The sequence below is a fragment of the Colobus angolensis genome, unplaced genomic scaffold, assembly GCF_000951035.1.
Source record: "Colobus angolensis palliatus isolate OR3802 unplaced genomic scaffold, Cang.pa_1.0 Scaffold450, whole genome shotgun sequence".
NCBI lineage: Eukaryota > Metazoa > Chordata > Mammalia > Primates > Cercopithecidae > Colobus > Colobus angolensis.
In genome coordinates this window covers 741,049-756,748 of record NW_012117933.1, presented here as the reverse complement: position 1 = coordinate 756,748, position 15,700 = coordinate 741,049, and the positions used below count along the sequence as shown (strand labels likewise).

Genomic DNA, 15,700 nt, shown 5'->3' with positions numbered 1-15,700 from the left:
TCTTCCCTTGAATCTCAAAGTTCCAGTGTTTATGTGTCTTATGATTATAAGAAACTTCTTTACCAGACTGAAAAAAGACATGAATGAACTTTTATGGAATGGTCATGGAGTCATGTTGGAGACTCTTCAGTCCTTAGGGAATTTTATTCTTTCTTATCCGTTCACAAATGACCTCCAAAGAAATGAACACAGGTTGGGAGATTATAAGGAGGGCTCAAGCAGGACAAGGGACTCACTGAGTGCCAGCTATGTGCAAAGAAGAAATGTTTACCAAGACTGAACCTGGGAAAGGTGTATTGATTTAATTAGGTAGTGATCTCAATCTGTGGCTCTCAAACCTCTGAGAAGCTTTAAAAAAATCCCCATACCTTACCCCAGACCAATTAGGACATAATCTCTGGGGTTGGGATCCAGGTACCAGTATTTTCCAAGCTCCCCAGGTGATTCCAATGGGCAGCCGAAGGCTAAGGACATGTCATCCATCTTCATTAGCTTTTGTGAGACGAACTGCATTGTGAATTAACTTTCTGTATCTTAAACTTACTCAACCTACTACTACTTGTGTGGTGGGAGTCACAATGCAAAAAACATCTCCCTAAATTACCCCCTAAAGAAGCCCTGAGTGCCTACTTAGGGGTTTTATCAGAGTGATATGAACCACTAGGCCTGGTTGGGAGGCATTTTGATAGGGCAGAAAGAACATGTTGTCATGGACCAGGGTTCAGATGCTGGCTTTGCCACTAACTGTGTATCCTCTGATGAGGAGCTTAACTCCTCAATGCCTGTGTTTTACTTATGTGCAAAATGAGGATTCTAACCCTTGCCGCCCAGGACTCAGGTAAGGATGAAAAGATTACAACTGGATGCTGCCCTGAGCAAAGGAAACATCATTCCCACCTTGGAAGGAAGGCCCATGTTGCTGGGACATGGGCAGGGATGCCGCCCAGGATGCCCCACAAGTACATCAAAGCCATCAGTGGGGCGAGTGAGGCGCTCACAGGAACATCCCCCTCATGTCCTCTCTCCAGCGTCCAGAAACGTAGTCACTACCAGGCAGTGAATTTAATGGTTCAGGATCTCTTCTCTTTGTAGGATACAACTGATGCAGTATGTCATCTATGGAATTGCGTCCTTTTTCTTCTTGTATGGGATCATTCTGTTGGCAGAAGGCTTTTACACCACAAGTGCAGTGAAAGAACTGCACGGTGAGTTTAAAACAACCGCCTGTGGCCGATGCATCAGTGGAATGGTGAGTGTGAACCTCTGATAACTGATTGTTTGATTTACAACCAGAGCCATGCCTTGATGTATTTCCTTGTATTTGGCAAAAGCTACCGGGTATCAAGCATTGGATGGAGGGTCCATGACACAAATATTGGCCTTACCAATTTAGAGTTAGGACTAGAAAAACCTTCAACATGTTATTGATAGTAAATTAAAATCTATGGCTGGTAGAAATAAATCAAATGTTCTCATCAGTGTAAAAGTGAAAAGGGTGCTGAAGATTTTTCAAATGCCAGGTTCCCACTATAGAAGGAGATAACTTTCATGTGGTCTCAGTGCTCCCCTTTGGTTGTCTTTAAATATGGATCATGGCCATAAAGACATACATGGACTATGGAAAATCGTCGTGATCCTTCTGTAAATACTTACCAGCACCTGCTGTACAGAGCGCCTATCTGGGCTTTGCTAGCCACTAGAGATGCAAAGATTCAAACACAGCCTTCTTTCTCAAGCAGCTTATAGTCTAAGACAGGGGTTAGCAACTATGGACTGTGGGCAAAATTTGGTGTACTACCTGTTTTTGTACAGCTCAAGGCTAAGATTTTTTTTTTGAGATGGAGTATCACTCTGTCTCCAAGGGCAGTGTCGCGATCTCCACTAACTGCAACCTCTGCCTCCTGGGTTCAAGCGATTCTCCTGTCTCAGCCTCCCGAGCAGCTGGGATCACAGGCGCCCGCCACCACCACCTGGCGAATTTTTGTACTTTTAGTAGAGAAAGGGTTTTGTCATGTTGGGCAGGCTGGTCTTGAACTCTTGACCTCAGGTGATCCCCCTGCCTCAGCCTCCCAAAGTGCTGGGATTACAGGCGTGAGCCATCATGCTCAGTCAAGAATTTTTTTTTTTTTTTTTTAAGACAGGGTCTTGCTCTGTCACCTGGGCTGGAGTGCAGTGGTGTGATTATGACTCACTGCAACCTCTCACTGCAACCTCTGCCTCCTGGGCTGAAGCAATCCTCCAGTCTCAGCCTCCCGAGTAGCTGGGACTATAGGTGCACTCCATCACACTCAGCTAATTTTTTTATCTTTTGCAGAGACAGGGTTTCACCATGTTGCCTAGGCTGGTCTCGAACTCCTGGCTCAAGCTGCTTCCCAAAATGTTGAGATTATAGGTGTGAGCCACTGTGCCTGGCCAAGAATGCTTTTTATATCTTTCAGTGGTTAGAAAAAATGAGTATTTCATGATACATGAAAATTATAAGAAAGTCTAGTTTTGATGATCCTAAACAACGTTTGATTGGCACATAGCCATGCCTATTCATTTGCACATTAGCTATGGCTGCCTTCATGCTACAAAGCATGATGCACATTGGACCAGTTGCCACAGAGACCAGACGTGACCTGCAAAGCCTAAACGGTTTTCTATCTGGCTCTTTACAGTAAGATAGCATTTGCTGACCTCTGGTCTAGAGGATGGCAGATCTTAATGGGTCATTAAAAAACAGGGTTCAAAAGTGCTTCATCACAAAAGAAAATGGTCCTTTTCCAAGAGGAAAAGGCTCTCCATTGAGAGCCTAGGAGGGGAGGAGGGGAGAAGTATTTATGGAGTTTGATTTTTGGCACACTGAATTTCAGTTTCTAAATGGAATTGGCAGCCTGGTGCGGTGGCTCACGCCTGTAATCCCATCTCTTTGGGAGGCCTAGGCGGGTGGATCACCTGAGTTCAGGAGTTCGAAACCAGCCTGGTCAGCATGGCAAAACCCCATCTCTACTAAAAATACAGAAATTAGCCAGGCATGGTGGCGCATGCCTGTAGTCCCAGGGATGTGGGAGGCTGAGGCAGGAGAATCACTTGAATCTGGAGATAGAGGTTATGAATGAATGTAACAGTTTTTCCAAGGACAGCAGGGCTGCAAGAAGCAAGAAGGGGACTGCAATGTGGGAAACTCTCCTTTGGAGTCCACAGGCCTGGCCACGTCACAGGGGCCTGTTCCTCAGCCCCTCCCCAGCCCGGACTGTCCTTTTTGCTCTCTCACATCAGCCGTGGGCCCAACTCCACAGTCTGCGTTCCACACCACACCTGCCCCTTCCAGGAGAAGCAGCACCCCCAGGAAGTAGTTGAGCAGAACATCATCAGCCGCATGGATCCAGATGCCAATCTTTAGGTTTGTCCGGAATGACCATTTGTGGGACTTCAGAACGGTCCAGCCAGGCTTAAGCTCACATGCCCACCTACCCCTCTCAAGGATAGATAATAGTCTTGACAGATAGTGTCATTTGATGTGATTTCAGAAAACCATGTTCTGAAAAGAAACTACCTACAAGGATGAAACCCATCACTCCAATTGCTGAACGATTTAGTTCTTTACCAGTTTGGACCTCCCCAATCTCAAATAGGATCCTCATTTCATGTTGGTTTTTTAAGATTCAGTTCATAGAACAAAGGAGTAAATTAATTTGTGAGTTTCCGAGTAAATCATATTTCAATAAAGCTGTTAAAAAATACAAAGAAGTGACTACCGTATAAGTCAGGGGAATGGTTACTTTTGTGGGGGAAGGAGGCAGCTGTTAAATAAAATGCCTGTGAAGAGCAGAGGGAAAATAGCCACAAATAGTGGGAATCCTCCTCCAAAGGAAAAAAAGAAAAAACACCTCCTCACAGCTTTAAGAATGACAGCTTTCCCCTTCAATTCTACCCATCAAGTTTCAAAAATAAAAGAGGTCTAGTTTCCACAGGGCACAGCATTAAGTCATCCACTGCCTGATGTTTAACATTTTTGGATCCTTTGAGCATTGGTCAGGACACAGTACATGGTGGAGAGGAGAGGAGCTTCTACTTGAGCCAGTGGCACTTCACCTAGAGATGGGGACACCATGAGGGATCCCCAACCCACCTAGCATGGCCTGCTTTTAGCTCTTACGTCAGATTTTTTTCGAGAAAGTCCTGTGAACCCAAAAGTATCTGAAACAGGTATCAGCCAATTTAGAAAGTTTATTTTGCCAAAGTTAAGGGTGTGTCCATGACACAGCCTCAGGAGGTCTGGACAACACGGGCCCAAGGTGGTCGGGGCACAGCTTGGTTTTATACATTTTAGGGAGACGTGAGACATTAATCAATAAATGTAAGATGTACATTGGTTTGTCCAGAAAGGTGGGGACAACTCGAAGCAGGGAGGGGGCTTCCAGGTCACAAGTAGGTGAGAGACAAATGGTTGCATTCTTTTGGGTCTCTGATCGGCCTTTCATTGAATATACAGTTCACGTGGGAGAGGAAGGTAGAGGAATAGTCACTTATGGCTGGTCTGGCTTGTTGAAATGACAGGGGAGAGGAAGCAGTCAGATATGCATTTGTCTCACATGAGCCTCCGAGGGATGACTTTGAGCTCTGTCTGTCGTTTGTCCATGAGGGATTTCCCTGTGGGTTAATTGTGAGGGAGGTATGTAGCTTTATCTTTGTGCTATCTTGTTTAGGGATAGAATGGGAGGTTTGCCTGTTGCAGTTCCCAGCTTCACTTTTCCCTTTAGCTTAGTGATTTGGGGGTCCAGAGATTTCTTTTGCTTTCGCAGTCCTGTGTGGAAGGCTTGTGCCCAGGAACTCACTGAGGAAGCAGCTCTAGACGCTGGAGGCCACCATGATAGGGCCAGCCCGCAGCAGGGCCCTCTGGTGGGGGGATAGTGGCCTTCCGTCTGGACTCCTGGCCTCTAACAGAAGGGAAGGCTCACTGAAGCCAAGAACCAGCAGCTCCCTCCTGCTCAGGTCCTGTTTTCTTTTGAAGGGAAAGAAACCTAGTCTGGAGCAGCAGTGGGAGGAAGTGGGAGGTGGAACTGCTGAAATCTGCTTCTCTGAATATTTTTGGAGATGCAAATGCTTCCTTGCAGTGAAAGGGAAAGTGTCTTGTTTCTGCAGTTTCCTGGCATTGTGACCATCAGGAGGTGGCTTCCAACTACCCAGGTATCTCCGGCGGCGCAGAAAGTTAGTGGGGACCATCAGGTCTCCACCATCAGCTTCAAAATAGAAAAGCCGAACTAGCACTCCACACCCTCGCCCACACCCTCTGTGGGCGCGCCTTCTGAGAACACAAATACCACGTTTTTGAGGCCACCTTACAAAGCTCTCTGAAAAGTGGTCAAGGCAGAGGAAAGCCAAGCAACAGGATTCTTTTCTTCCTGGAATCACCCATGACAGCGTGTGGGTGAACACCTCACACTTTTTCCCTAAGCCACTGCTTTGCTTGCAAAGCTGCTGTGAATCTTAGAGACAAAAGAAAACTAGAGGAAAATGAGAATTTTATAGATCGTGCATTAAGCTTGTGTTCGCGATTATTTGAAAGTTTTGGTAATTTTGCAGAATCAGGAAACTAGAGAAGTTCTTTTTGAGACAGGGCTTCTTGTGGCAATTGCTATTCTCTGTGAGCCAACCTGTTATGAAAAATAAAGGTAACATTTGAGAAATTAATATGAAGTTATAATTCAGTGGAATATGGAATGCATTCAGAATCTATCCCATGTTATGTAGGATGTTCTGCATTTTCAGAATGGATATTTAGAAAGAGCACCTCTTGAGAGGCTGCCATTGATCAGCTCTGTGTCCTTGGACGAGTGAGATCACCTCTTGGGGCCTCCTGTCCTTGTTAGTTAAGGGTGACCCGAAAGGCCCTGACACTGCTTCAGGCACTCCAATTCTAGATCTTCTAGCTCTGGGGAATGTGGCTGGCTCTTACTTCTCCTGCTTCCTTGTTGGCTCTTCCTTCTTGCTGCCAATGCCGGGGTGAGGGTCCCCACAATGTGTTCCACAGGTCAGTACTGGGCCTGAAAATGCACAATCCTTCTACTCAGGGGACACATCTGCCTGTTTCAGTGATGACTGTCCTTCCTCTCATTTTGGCCTAGTTCGTTTTCCTCACCTATGTGCTCGGAGTGGCCTGGCTGGGCGTGTTTGGTTTCTCAGCGGTGCCCGTGTTTATGTTCTACAACATATGGTCAACTTGTGAAGTCATCAAGTCACCGCAGACCAACGGGACCACGGGTGTGGAGCAGATCTGTGTGGATATCCGACAATACGGTACTTCCAATTCACCCCTCCCCCAATTAATCCATTGTCCTCTCATGCATGTCTGGACCTAATTATTACATGCACACCCTTTTAATTGTCAAGATCTGTTTCATCCCTTCTATCAGAGTAATTTTATACTTTTCCCTTCAATATGCTGTTTTCTGGGTGGAAACATCAGGGAGGCTTTTAGCTTGCTAGGTGTCAAGATTTCGTTAGGTTTTCATGTTAAGTGTGTAGTAAAAGAAGCTTTTCATAATATGAAACTACTTTATAATGCAGTTCAATCAAAAAAGACTTCTGGATCTCCACTATAAAAAGATTATATTTTTTCTTTATTTTCAGTTTTATAACATCCAACTTTCCATTCAAAATAATATTGCACACATTGTATAATTCAATTAATTTGCACATCCAACTCCTCAAATCTGGTCTTTTTAAAATGACTAACTGCTTACACTTCATCTGTACTGAAAAATACATTAGATCCAGACATATTTTAAAGTCATCAGAACATAATCTTTAAAAAATCGTCGTCAGCTGTTGGAAACCACTTCAAACATTTTCTAATGAGTGAGATCCTTACAATAGGGATTAAGGTTGGTTCATTGTGACAAGCCCCAGAAGAGACCACTGGCTCCTCCTGTCAATTAATTTGGGACTTGACTTTGCTGCTGAGTAAGAGAGGGCAGCATCCTAAGGGAGGAGTCTAATTACTGCTTCCAGCCACGATGGTAGGAAATCTTTTCTTGGCAGAAACAACCAGGGGGTGGGGGGAAAAGCTTTCATCAGAATTGAAGAGGAAATAACTGTCCTTCCAGAGCTTTTCTGAAGAGAGATGACTATTTCATTTCTGCTGTTTTTCTCATGTGGCTTAGTCTCAACATCTTACCTTACAACATACTACATTTGCTTGAAACTACCCATCAGACTAATCTCTTCTCACAATGACCAAGGCTGAACAACACTGTTCTTTATGATAGAGCTAAAAACGGAGCCTAAAGCTGGCTGTTAAAGTATTTGTAAATGAATATCTAAATGTATATCATTCCCCTATTCCTTAAAAATAAGTGTTTTGCCACAAATTTTTGGTAATCAGCAATCATCTTTTTAAATCCTCTATATTTGCTTATTTATTGTTATAGTTAATGGTTTCACTGACAATTTGGGGCAATTTCCCATGCTTCTGAAGTATAAAGATGTACTCTTGGCCCGTGTCAAGGATGAAAGGAATAAGGAATTTTCTTCTTTTTTTTTTTGAGACGGAGTCTCGCTCTGTCACCCAGGCTGGAGTGCAGTGGCCAGATCTCAGCTCACTGCAAGCTCCGTCTCCTGGGTTTACGGCATTCTCCTGCCTCAGCCTCCCAAGTAGCTGGGACCACAGGCGCCCGCCACTTCGCCCGGCTAGTTTTTTGTATGTTTTAGTAGAGACGGGGTTTCACCATGTTAGCCAGGATGGTCTCGATCTCCTGACCTCGTGATCCGCCCATCTCGGCCTCCCAAAGTGCTGGGATTACAGGCTTGAGCCACCGCGCCCGGCCAGGAATTTTCTTCTTCTAACACTCCTTTCCTTACCTCCTAGGAGTGTTTAAGCACAAACGTATGCATTAGAGGGGAAAAAAAGCAGCAGCCCATTGGACAACTGTCATTGCAGAGGAGCCTCAGGGTTACAGTGAGAGAGAAATCATAGACTCTGCTTGTCCCACCCTCTAGGGTAAAGGACAGTAGTGTTTTTCTTTTTAAAAAATTTCCAGCCACACGTGGTGGCTCACACCTGTAATCCCAGCACTTTGGGAGGCTGAGGCGGGTGGATCACGAGGTCAGGAGTTCAAGACCAGCCTGGCCAAGATAGTGAAACCCCGTCTCTACTAAAAGTACAAAAATTAGCCAGGCGTGGTGGTGGGCACCTATAATCCCAGCTACTCAGGAGGCTGAGGCAGAGAATCGCTTGAACCCAGGAGGTGGAGGCTGCAGTGAGCCAAGATCACGGGAGTCCACTCCAGCCTGGGTGACAGAGCAAGACTCTGTCTCCAAAAAAAAAAAAAAAAAAAAAAAATCCAATTTGATTTTCAATCCAAAAGTATTTTCTAATACATTTATAAGACATAATAAAAATGAATATAAAAACAAAGACAAAGTACAAATCCAGAGTTTTTTATTGGATTCCCACAAACATAAATTACTCTGTCAACTTGTAATTTGTTTCCGAGTGTACACTTGCAGTTTTGGAACTCCTGGCAGACCAGTAACAGAGCTTGGACAGCAAGGCCACAGACCACAACATTTCATGAGGAAATGTATTTTGACCTCAATGTGATAAAATGCTTTATGAGGGGGTTGTCCTGCAGTAACTATAGGGAAGGTCTGGCTTTGAAAATTAATCTTTACAAATATGAACTTCCAAATATGAACCCTCACTGAATAAAGCACAATTTGTAGGGGAAAAAAATATCAGGCTGTTTAGATTTCTTATGGACTAGTTGGCTTTGCTTTTGGCCTATTGTTCAAATGGGGCTATTTATTCCAAAATGCTTGTTCTGCAGACAGCAGATCCATCAATTCTTAATGAAGAACATAGCCTACAATTACACTGTAACTGGCATCCGAAGTGGTGGGGTCTATTAAGAACATGAGGCACTGTAGTTTGTACTAACATCCTATTGGGGTTCATTTTACAGGTATCATTCCTTGGAATGCTTTCCCGGGAAAAATATGCGGCTCTGCCCTGGAGAACATCTGCAACACAAATGAGGTAAAATCATCACAGTTCAGAGGGCTCATAAGAATAACCCTTGAATATTAGGCTGAGAAAAGGGTTCTCCTAGCTATAGAAAGAGGGAGAGAGATGGTTAAAATGCTATTAGGGAAAGCTCCTTGTTTAGACTCTTTAAGATTGAGCTATATGTAAACATCACTATTCAGCCATTTTTGACCTACAAAAATGGTCACTTCATATGGTCCAACCCATTTGGTGAGAATCCTTTTTTTTGGAGACGGAGTCTAGCTCTGTCGCCCAGGCTGGAGTGCAGTGGCGCGATCTCGGCTCACTGCAAGCTCCGCCTCCTGGGTTTACGCCATTCTCCTGCCTCAGCCTCCCGAGTAGCTGGGACTACAGGCGCCCGCCATCTCGCCCGGCTGGTTTTTGTATTTTTTTAGTAGAGACGGGGTTTCACCGTGTAGCTCAGGATGGTCTCGATCTCCTGACCTCGTGATCCACCCGTCTCGGCCTCCCAAAGTGCTGGGATTACAGGCTTGAGCCACCGCGCCCGGCCGAGAATCCTTAAGTGGAGAGCTTTTCCTTTGGGCAATAATTTAGAGGTGAACCCAAACCTACAAACCTAATAATATATCTAGATTCTTCTCTCACCTCTTCAGAAAGATTTTCAAAGTAGAACACCTATCACAGAACAGATGTAAGTTAATTTTCATAAAGGAATTTGTGTATATACCCACTTTTTAATAAATGAGGCCACAGTTAATCATTTATATTTCTGGAATGACTTGGCTACTTCTCTATTTCTCATTCATTCTTAATAGGGAGTGTGTCCCAACACTTTGGTTTAAATTGTCTCAGCCCTAGAACATTCTTCGGTCATTGGCTTGTAACTGTTTATACAGGAAAATTCTTAAATGCATTCGTAGGTGCTTGTATATTTAAGAAAATCCTGGCAAGCTTTTAAAAAGCAGTGAGTTACAGAAATAATCAGCTCCTACCCTATCCAACTTGTCAATCTGTATATCCATAATATGCAGTGGCTTGAAGCAGGGGCTCCCCACCTTGGCTGCACCTTTCAGCCATCAAGGCAGCACTATGTTATACTGATGGCTGAGGCCCAGCCCCTAGGTATTCAGATTTAATCGATTTGGGGGGCAGTCTGGGCATCAGAAAGTTTTTAAAGCTCCTCAGGTGACTCCACCATGAGGCCAGAGCATGAAGAGAAGGCAGGCCTGTGCCCAGTCTTGCAGAGAATAGCTGCAAAGGAGACAGATGAAGCAGCACCCCAGAATGAGTGTAGGCCATTTCATTACACATCAAATGCTTATATTGGTGCCCTGTTCTTTTGTAGTTCTACATGTCCTATCACCTGTTCATTGTGGCCTGTGCAGGAGCTGGTGCCACCGTCATTGCCCTGGTGAGTAATGGCCCCAAGACCACCCTAGTCTAGCCTCCTCCCTCTAGCCTCTAAATGACAGATTTCCCTTCCAGCTTTTACCAGCCTATTGAAGCCAATGATTCTGGCACTCAACCTTGGTTAACTGGCGCCTGTGTTAACTTACCACATGTAGTTTGCAGGAAGTATTAGTTGGCTGCCTTGGCACCAATTGTAGGTGATGTAATTTGGACTCTGGAAAGAAAAGAGGGTATCAACACCTATCAGCTAGGCCAAGCATATTACCTTGTTGCACTGAGCACTTAGCTTCATGACTTCAGTTGCACACAAATGAAATGCTCACATGAGGCATCACCCATTTCTCTTTGCCAAGGATTAATTTACAAGTGGAAATATACACATATATATACATTCATATAGTCACTCTCATACACAGTAGCTATGTTCCATAAAGTCACCTCAAGCACTGAATTAGCAAATGCTGGACCACTGCTCCTAGGGGAAAATACATGGCTAGGTTCCTGTGAGCCTATGGTCACATCATTTTCATCAACCTATCAACACATAAGCTTGTTTCTGTGTAAAATACACCTTATTTAATATATATTGTTGATTATTATTGAATTCATGGCCAATAGCACTATCCCTATTTCTGAATGAAGTTTCTCTAATGAACATTTTCTCTGGTCAGGCAGTTTGCAACCTTCTCGCGCTTAGGGACTCTAGACAGCACTGCAGCACTATGCTTGGGAGCCATTTTAGGCAGCAAAATCACCCACAAAAAAAATGTTAAAAACGTGGCACTACATATATTTCGAGTATACTTATTTATAGTCTGAGAGCTTAAACAAGAAGGCAGAGTGTTGCCTTGTTCAACCTCAGCTAGGAATGTGCATACTGGGCAACTCAACTTTCACCGCTCTACACATGTCTGCTAATAACTACAAAAGAAGTGCCTCAAGTATTAAGGGTTACAAATGAATCTTAGCAAGTAGGCAGTCACAAATACGGAATCTACAAGTAGTGAAAACCAACTGTATAAACACATGCTCTTATGTATGTATATGTTTGTACACATGTAATTTTGGAGGGCTTAGTTTGTGATTTGAGGAAAACCAACTAAGACTGGTAGAGCAAGGGGAAAATCTCAGCTGCTTGTAAATTAGTCATTCCCAGTTTTTCTGACCATTAAATCATTCCTTCCCCTTAGAATCTATGAAAAAAAACCACCTATAAAATCATGGGGGTGACCTGTTCTTTTGGTTGAGCAACAGGTAGGAAAGATAACTGCCTGCTGCTGAGCACGTGGTTTTGGAAAGATGAGGGGATTAAGGCATTTAGCTTCATCCTTCTCATGCTGTTGACCCAGCTGTCTGTCTTGTTATTCTTCAAACACATCCAAGTACTTTTAATAAACTTAGGGAAGCACCAATGACTTACATTGTACATATGTGATGAGAAAAAGTTTGTGCTAGATAGGAAAATTGTCTCTTGTGATTTTAAGTGGGGAAAAAAAAGAAACACCTTAGACTATGAGCAGGCACCCGTCCCCACCCAAGTTTAGAAGTGTCATGGCATTGGCCCTCACTGCCTGTATCTTACTGTCCTGTTTTGTTCTCTTCCACCAGCTGATCTACATGATGGCTACTACATATAACTATGCGGTTTTGAAGTTTAAGAGTCGGGAAGATTGCTGCACTAAATTCTAAATTGCATAAGGAGTTTTAGAGAGCTATGCTCTGTAGCATGAAATATCACTGACACTCCAGACTAAAGCAGACTCTAGGTTTCTGCAGTTTTGTTACAGTAATTTTGTAAATAGCTTTAGTAAACTCATCTTGCATGGTAGATTAATAAGATGACTTACTGTACATGAATTACACAATAATGAGATCTGGCTATTTCCACATTTTGAAAAGGATTCAGTTATTTACTGACACTGGTGAGCATCCTCTTTAAAATAATGTTCTCATACTTAAACTTTAGAGAGCAATATCTTTAAATGAAGTATTAACACTTTGGAATAATAACATTTTCTGTTATTTTTGATTGCTTGATAACCAGTTTCAATGATGAAAATGAAAACAAGTGCTGAAGATGAAATGGATTTAATCTGGATTTTGTTTTGTCACACCTTCTGGAAAATACTTTGCAAATATGCTCTAAGTTTAAAACAATTTTTTTATGATCACATGGTTCACCACTAAATGACCCTCAAATAAGCCAGATGAAAATTTGAAGAAAAAGGTCACCCAGTTCTCTGAAAAAAAGGATTTATATGTGGATAGTTTTTTTTTTCCCCCCTCACAACACAATCATTCCTTTAGAGCCCACAAAATTGGTAACCTTAAATTGTGTGTTTTGGTAAGTAATAACTGTTTCCTCATAGCTAGTTCTCAAGCTGCATGTAAGATTTTAACGGGAAGAGAAACTAGGCCTGGACCTGAAGGTCTCAAATATGTTGAGAAGGAAGTATGAACTATAAGGAACTTGAGATGTAGATTTATTCTGCAGGAAATACAAGGAAAATAGGAAAGAAGTGTTTGCCGCATCAAGTGTAAAGAATGATACTGAGGATTTTTGCATTTTATGAAATGAAATGGCATTTACAAAATGAAAAGTGTAGTTTCACAACTAAATTTTGTTAACAGAGAGACTGCATGCTTTGCTTATAGTTCTTAATTTTGGTTTTGACATTCACTTAATTTTTTCCATGTTAAATATGTAGTTGAATTATTTACTCAAAATAAACATTGTTCATGCTTTTAGGCCTTTGGGGGAACTGATTTATCTACAAGTAGAAAATGTCTTTGCACACACTACACTTATTTCAACTATACAATGTGCTCCCGAACTTCCGCATCAATCTTTAAAATTACTCTCAAAATCGTAAAAAAAAAAAAAAAAAAAAAGAAAAAAAGAAAAAAAAAACACCCTCTTGTATTTCATTTTTGCTTTTTCTTAACAATACCTTTGGCCATTTTTTTTCCAGTTCACTATGTTTGTGTACTAACTTTTCTTCAGCCTTTTAATGCGAAGCCAACTAGTAGAGCATGCTTTCAGGATTTGACAGCTCTGCTAGTAGAGCGAGTATTAATACAGAATAACCTTCGCCCCCTTTAAAGTCAAGTCCGTCTAATCTAACTAGCGCCTCGCTTTGCCTTCTCACATGCTCACTAGCCATCATGCTCACCCTTCTCTTCCAGATCCACTTCCTCATGATACTGTCTTCTAACTGGGCTTACTTAAAGGATGCGAGCAAAATGCAGGCTTACCAGGATATCAAAGCAAAGGAAGAACAGGAACTGCAAGATATCCAGTCTCGGTCAAAAGAACAACTCAATTCTTACACATAAATATTTGCCAGAGTGTTTCGACCGACGTATTTACAGCTCTGACAAATCATCAGACAGCTGCTCTGCAGTACAGATGTGTATCCCACCAAACTAATGTAGATGTACAAACACTTCACTGTCTTGTCTCAAGCTGCTGGGATGTATCTCTAGGAAAACCTTCCAGTGGGTAAATCTTTTTCTTTAGAACAAATATTGGAGGTTTCATGTTAGCCATTTTAAAAGGCAACACTTTGACAAAATGATCGTTCATACTTTGGGAATCTGTGGTGGCATGTTCACATTTATTGCTAGGGCAATTTTACCAAGACACTAATGGAATATGTCACACCCCTTGATAGGGACCTGTGACATGCCAGCATCAAGGGATAACACCATAAATTCACTTTATGCCATCTGTCCTCAAATAAGTGTTATCTACATAGGAAATAAAATGGAATTGATGTCAAGTTCCATTTCTGACAGCTGACATTAAGCTTTGGATCAAAGATAATGTGATTCTTATGACTGACTTTTCAAATTAGCTTTTCCCTCCCAAGTCCAGGACCGTTTAATTTCCTGAGTCAATCAGAAATATATTTTTCAATAATGCTAAAATTAGCTACAATTCTGCTGACCCTACTATTAAAGAACCTGGATTCTGGACTCGTTGACAAGCTTTCCAGAAGCAATTTTGTAACAGATTTCATATTAACAAAGTACTGATTCAATTTTCATTATTCTTGGGAAATGTCAGCTCTGCCTTAATGAGTATTTGCTTTAAATTTCTAAGAATTTATATCATAACTAGAGACCCAAATATCTTTCACAGAATTTTGTTCCATAAATGTTTTTAATTAAGAAGTGTTACCTTATTAAAATGACCACCATTCTAAACCATTTTTCAGTGGTCTGGATACTAAGTTTACAGTTTCATACCAACTATCTAAAACCTAATTGCAAATTGACCACAGACCTCTAACCTCCTGCTTTTACAGACTTGAATACTTAAGTAATTTAAATTAGGGTTGGTATTTCATTTTTTCTTATCTAAATCTTAGTTTCCTGGAATAATAAAGTTTGATGTTCAGCAAGAAAACTGCTTGAGTTTAAGCCATTTTCAAAAGAAACTTGCCTTCTACATTATTGTGTTCCAGAACATTAAGTGACTGTAGGTACTGGGTATTAGTGATGGTAAACTTTGTGTTGTTCTTTATGAAATGATTCATATTAACTGTTGGGTGCATCAGTGCTTTTCAAAGGGGCTGCTTACTATAGGGTTAACTATGTATATTCATTGTTAAGAGTTAACTTGTGGTTTGGCTGTTTCCTGGATTTTATAACATATACATGTGCAGAAATGTATTCAAATGAAAGGAAGCATACCTTTATTAAGATGCTATTAAAATTGAACATCAAGTATAATATTTCATTTGGATTCTTTTTTTGGTTAATGCCTAAAAATGCCTATTTGGGATTTTTTTTTTTTTTTTTTTTAATTAAGAGAAGCTCTCTTCTGTGTAGAACAGTTGTTCCAAAATAGCTTAGTGTTTTGTTTTCCTGTTGCATGACAGATTTAACTATTATTTCCAGCAGTGGAGGTGCTGTCAGAGTCCAGTGTTCTAGAAGAGGCAGTGTCTAAAGCCTAATTTTACTTTTCTAATTCTGGTAGCTATTACCAGGAATTTTTGGAAGTTTTGTTTAAGTAGTCTAATATTTTTTATGTAAAGAGCATTAAATTTTGCTATGTATAGATTTTTGTAACCTAACAGTGAATCAATATTTTCTATCAGTGCCAAGGGCTTCCTGTAGTTCTATTCAAGTGTTACAATAAATATTTGTAGATAATAGTCGATACTTGTGTATGCTTATTTTAAAGATCTATTTAGGTGGAAATAGTTGTGGATGTACTAAGAGTAATGAAATAAAATTATAGCTTCATTCACTTGCCTTTTTACCATACATAAATCCTATCTTTGTCCTCAG

At 41.6% G+C, this 15,700-nt stretch overlaps 1 protein-coding gene across 12 annotated transcripts in view; it reads left to right on the top strand.

Annotated features, from left to right (window-relative positions):
* GPM6B (glycoprotein M6B) overlaps positions 1-15,655 on the top strand; it is a 170,612-nt gene extending 154,957 nt beyond the window's left edge. For 7 of the 12 annotated variants that reach the window (XM_011957851.1, XM_011957847.1, XM_011957855.1 and 4 more), the window contains 5 exons: positions 1,093-1,249; positions 6,111-6,282; positions 8,949-9,022; positions 10,338-10,403; positions 13,589-15,655. In XM_011957851.1, the coding sequence (XP_011813241.1) occupies positions 1,093-1,249; positions 6,111-6,282; positions 8,949-9,022; positions 10,338-10,403; positions 13,589-13,738 (619 nt within the window). In that variant the 3' untranslated portion in view covers positions 13,739-15,655. Of the gene's footprint in view, positions 1-703; positions 839-1,092; positions 1,250-6,110; positions 6,283-8,948; positions 9,023-10,337; positions 10,541-12,010 lie in introns of those variants that run through there. The other 5 variants (XM_011957853.1, XM_011957857.1, XM_011957852.1 and 2 more) reach the window with 2 other exon arrangements.
* Positions 15,656-15,700: the final 45 nt, after the last annotated feature.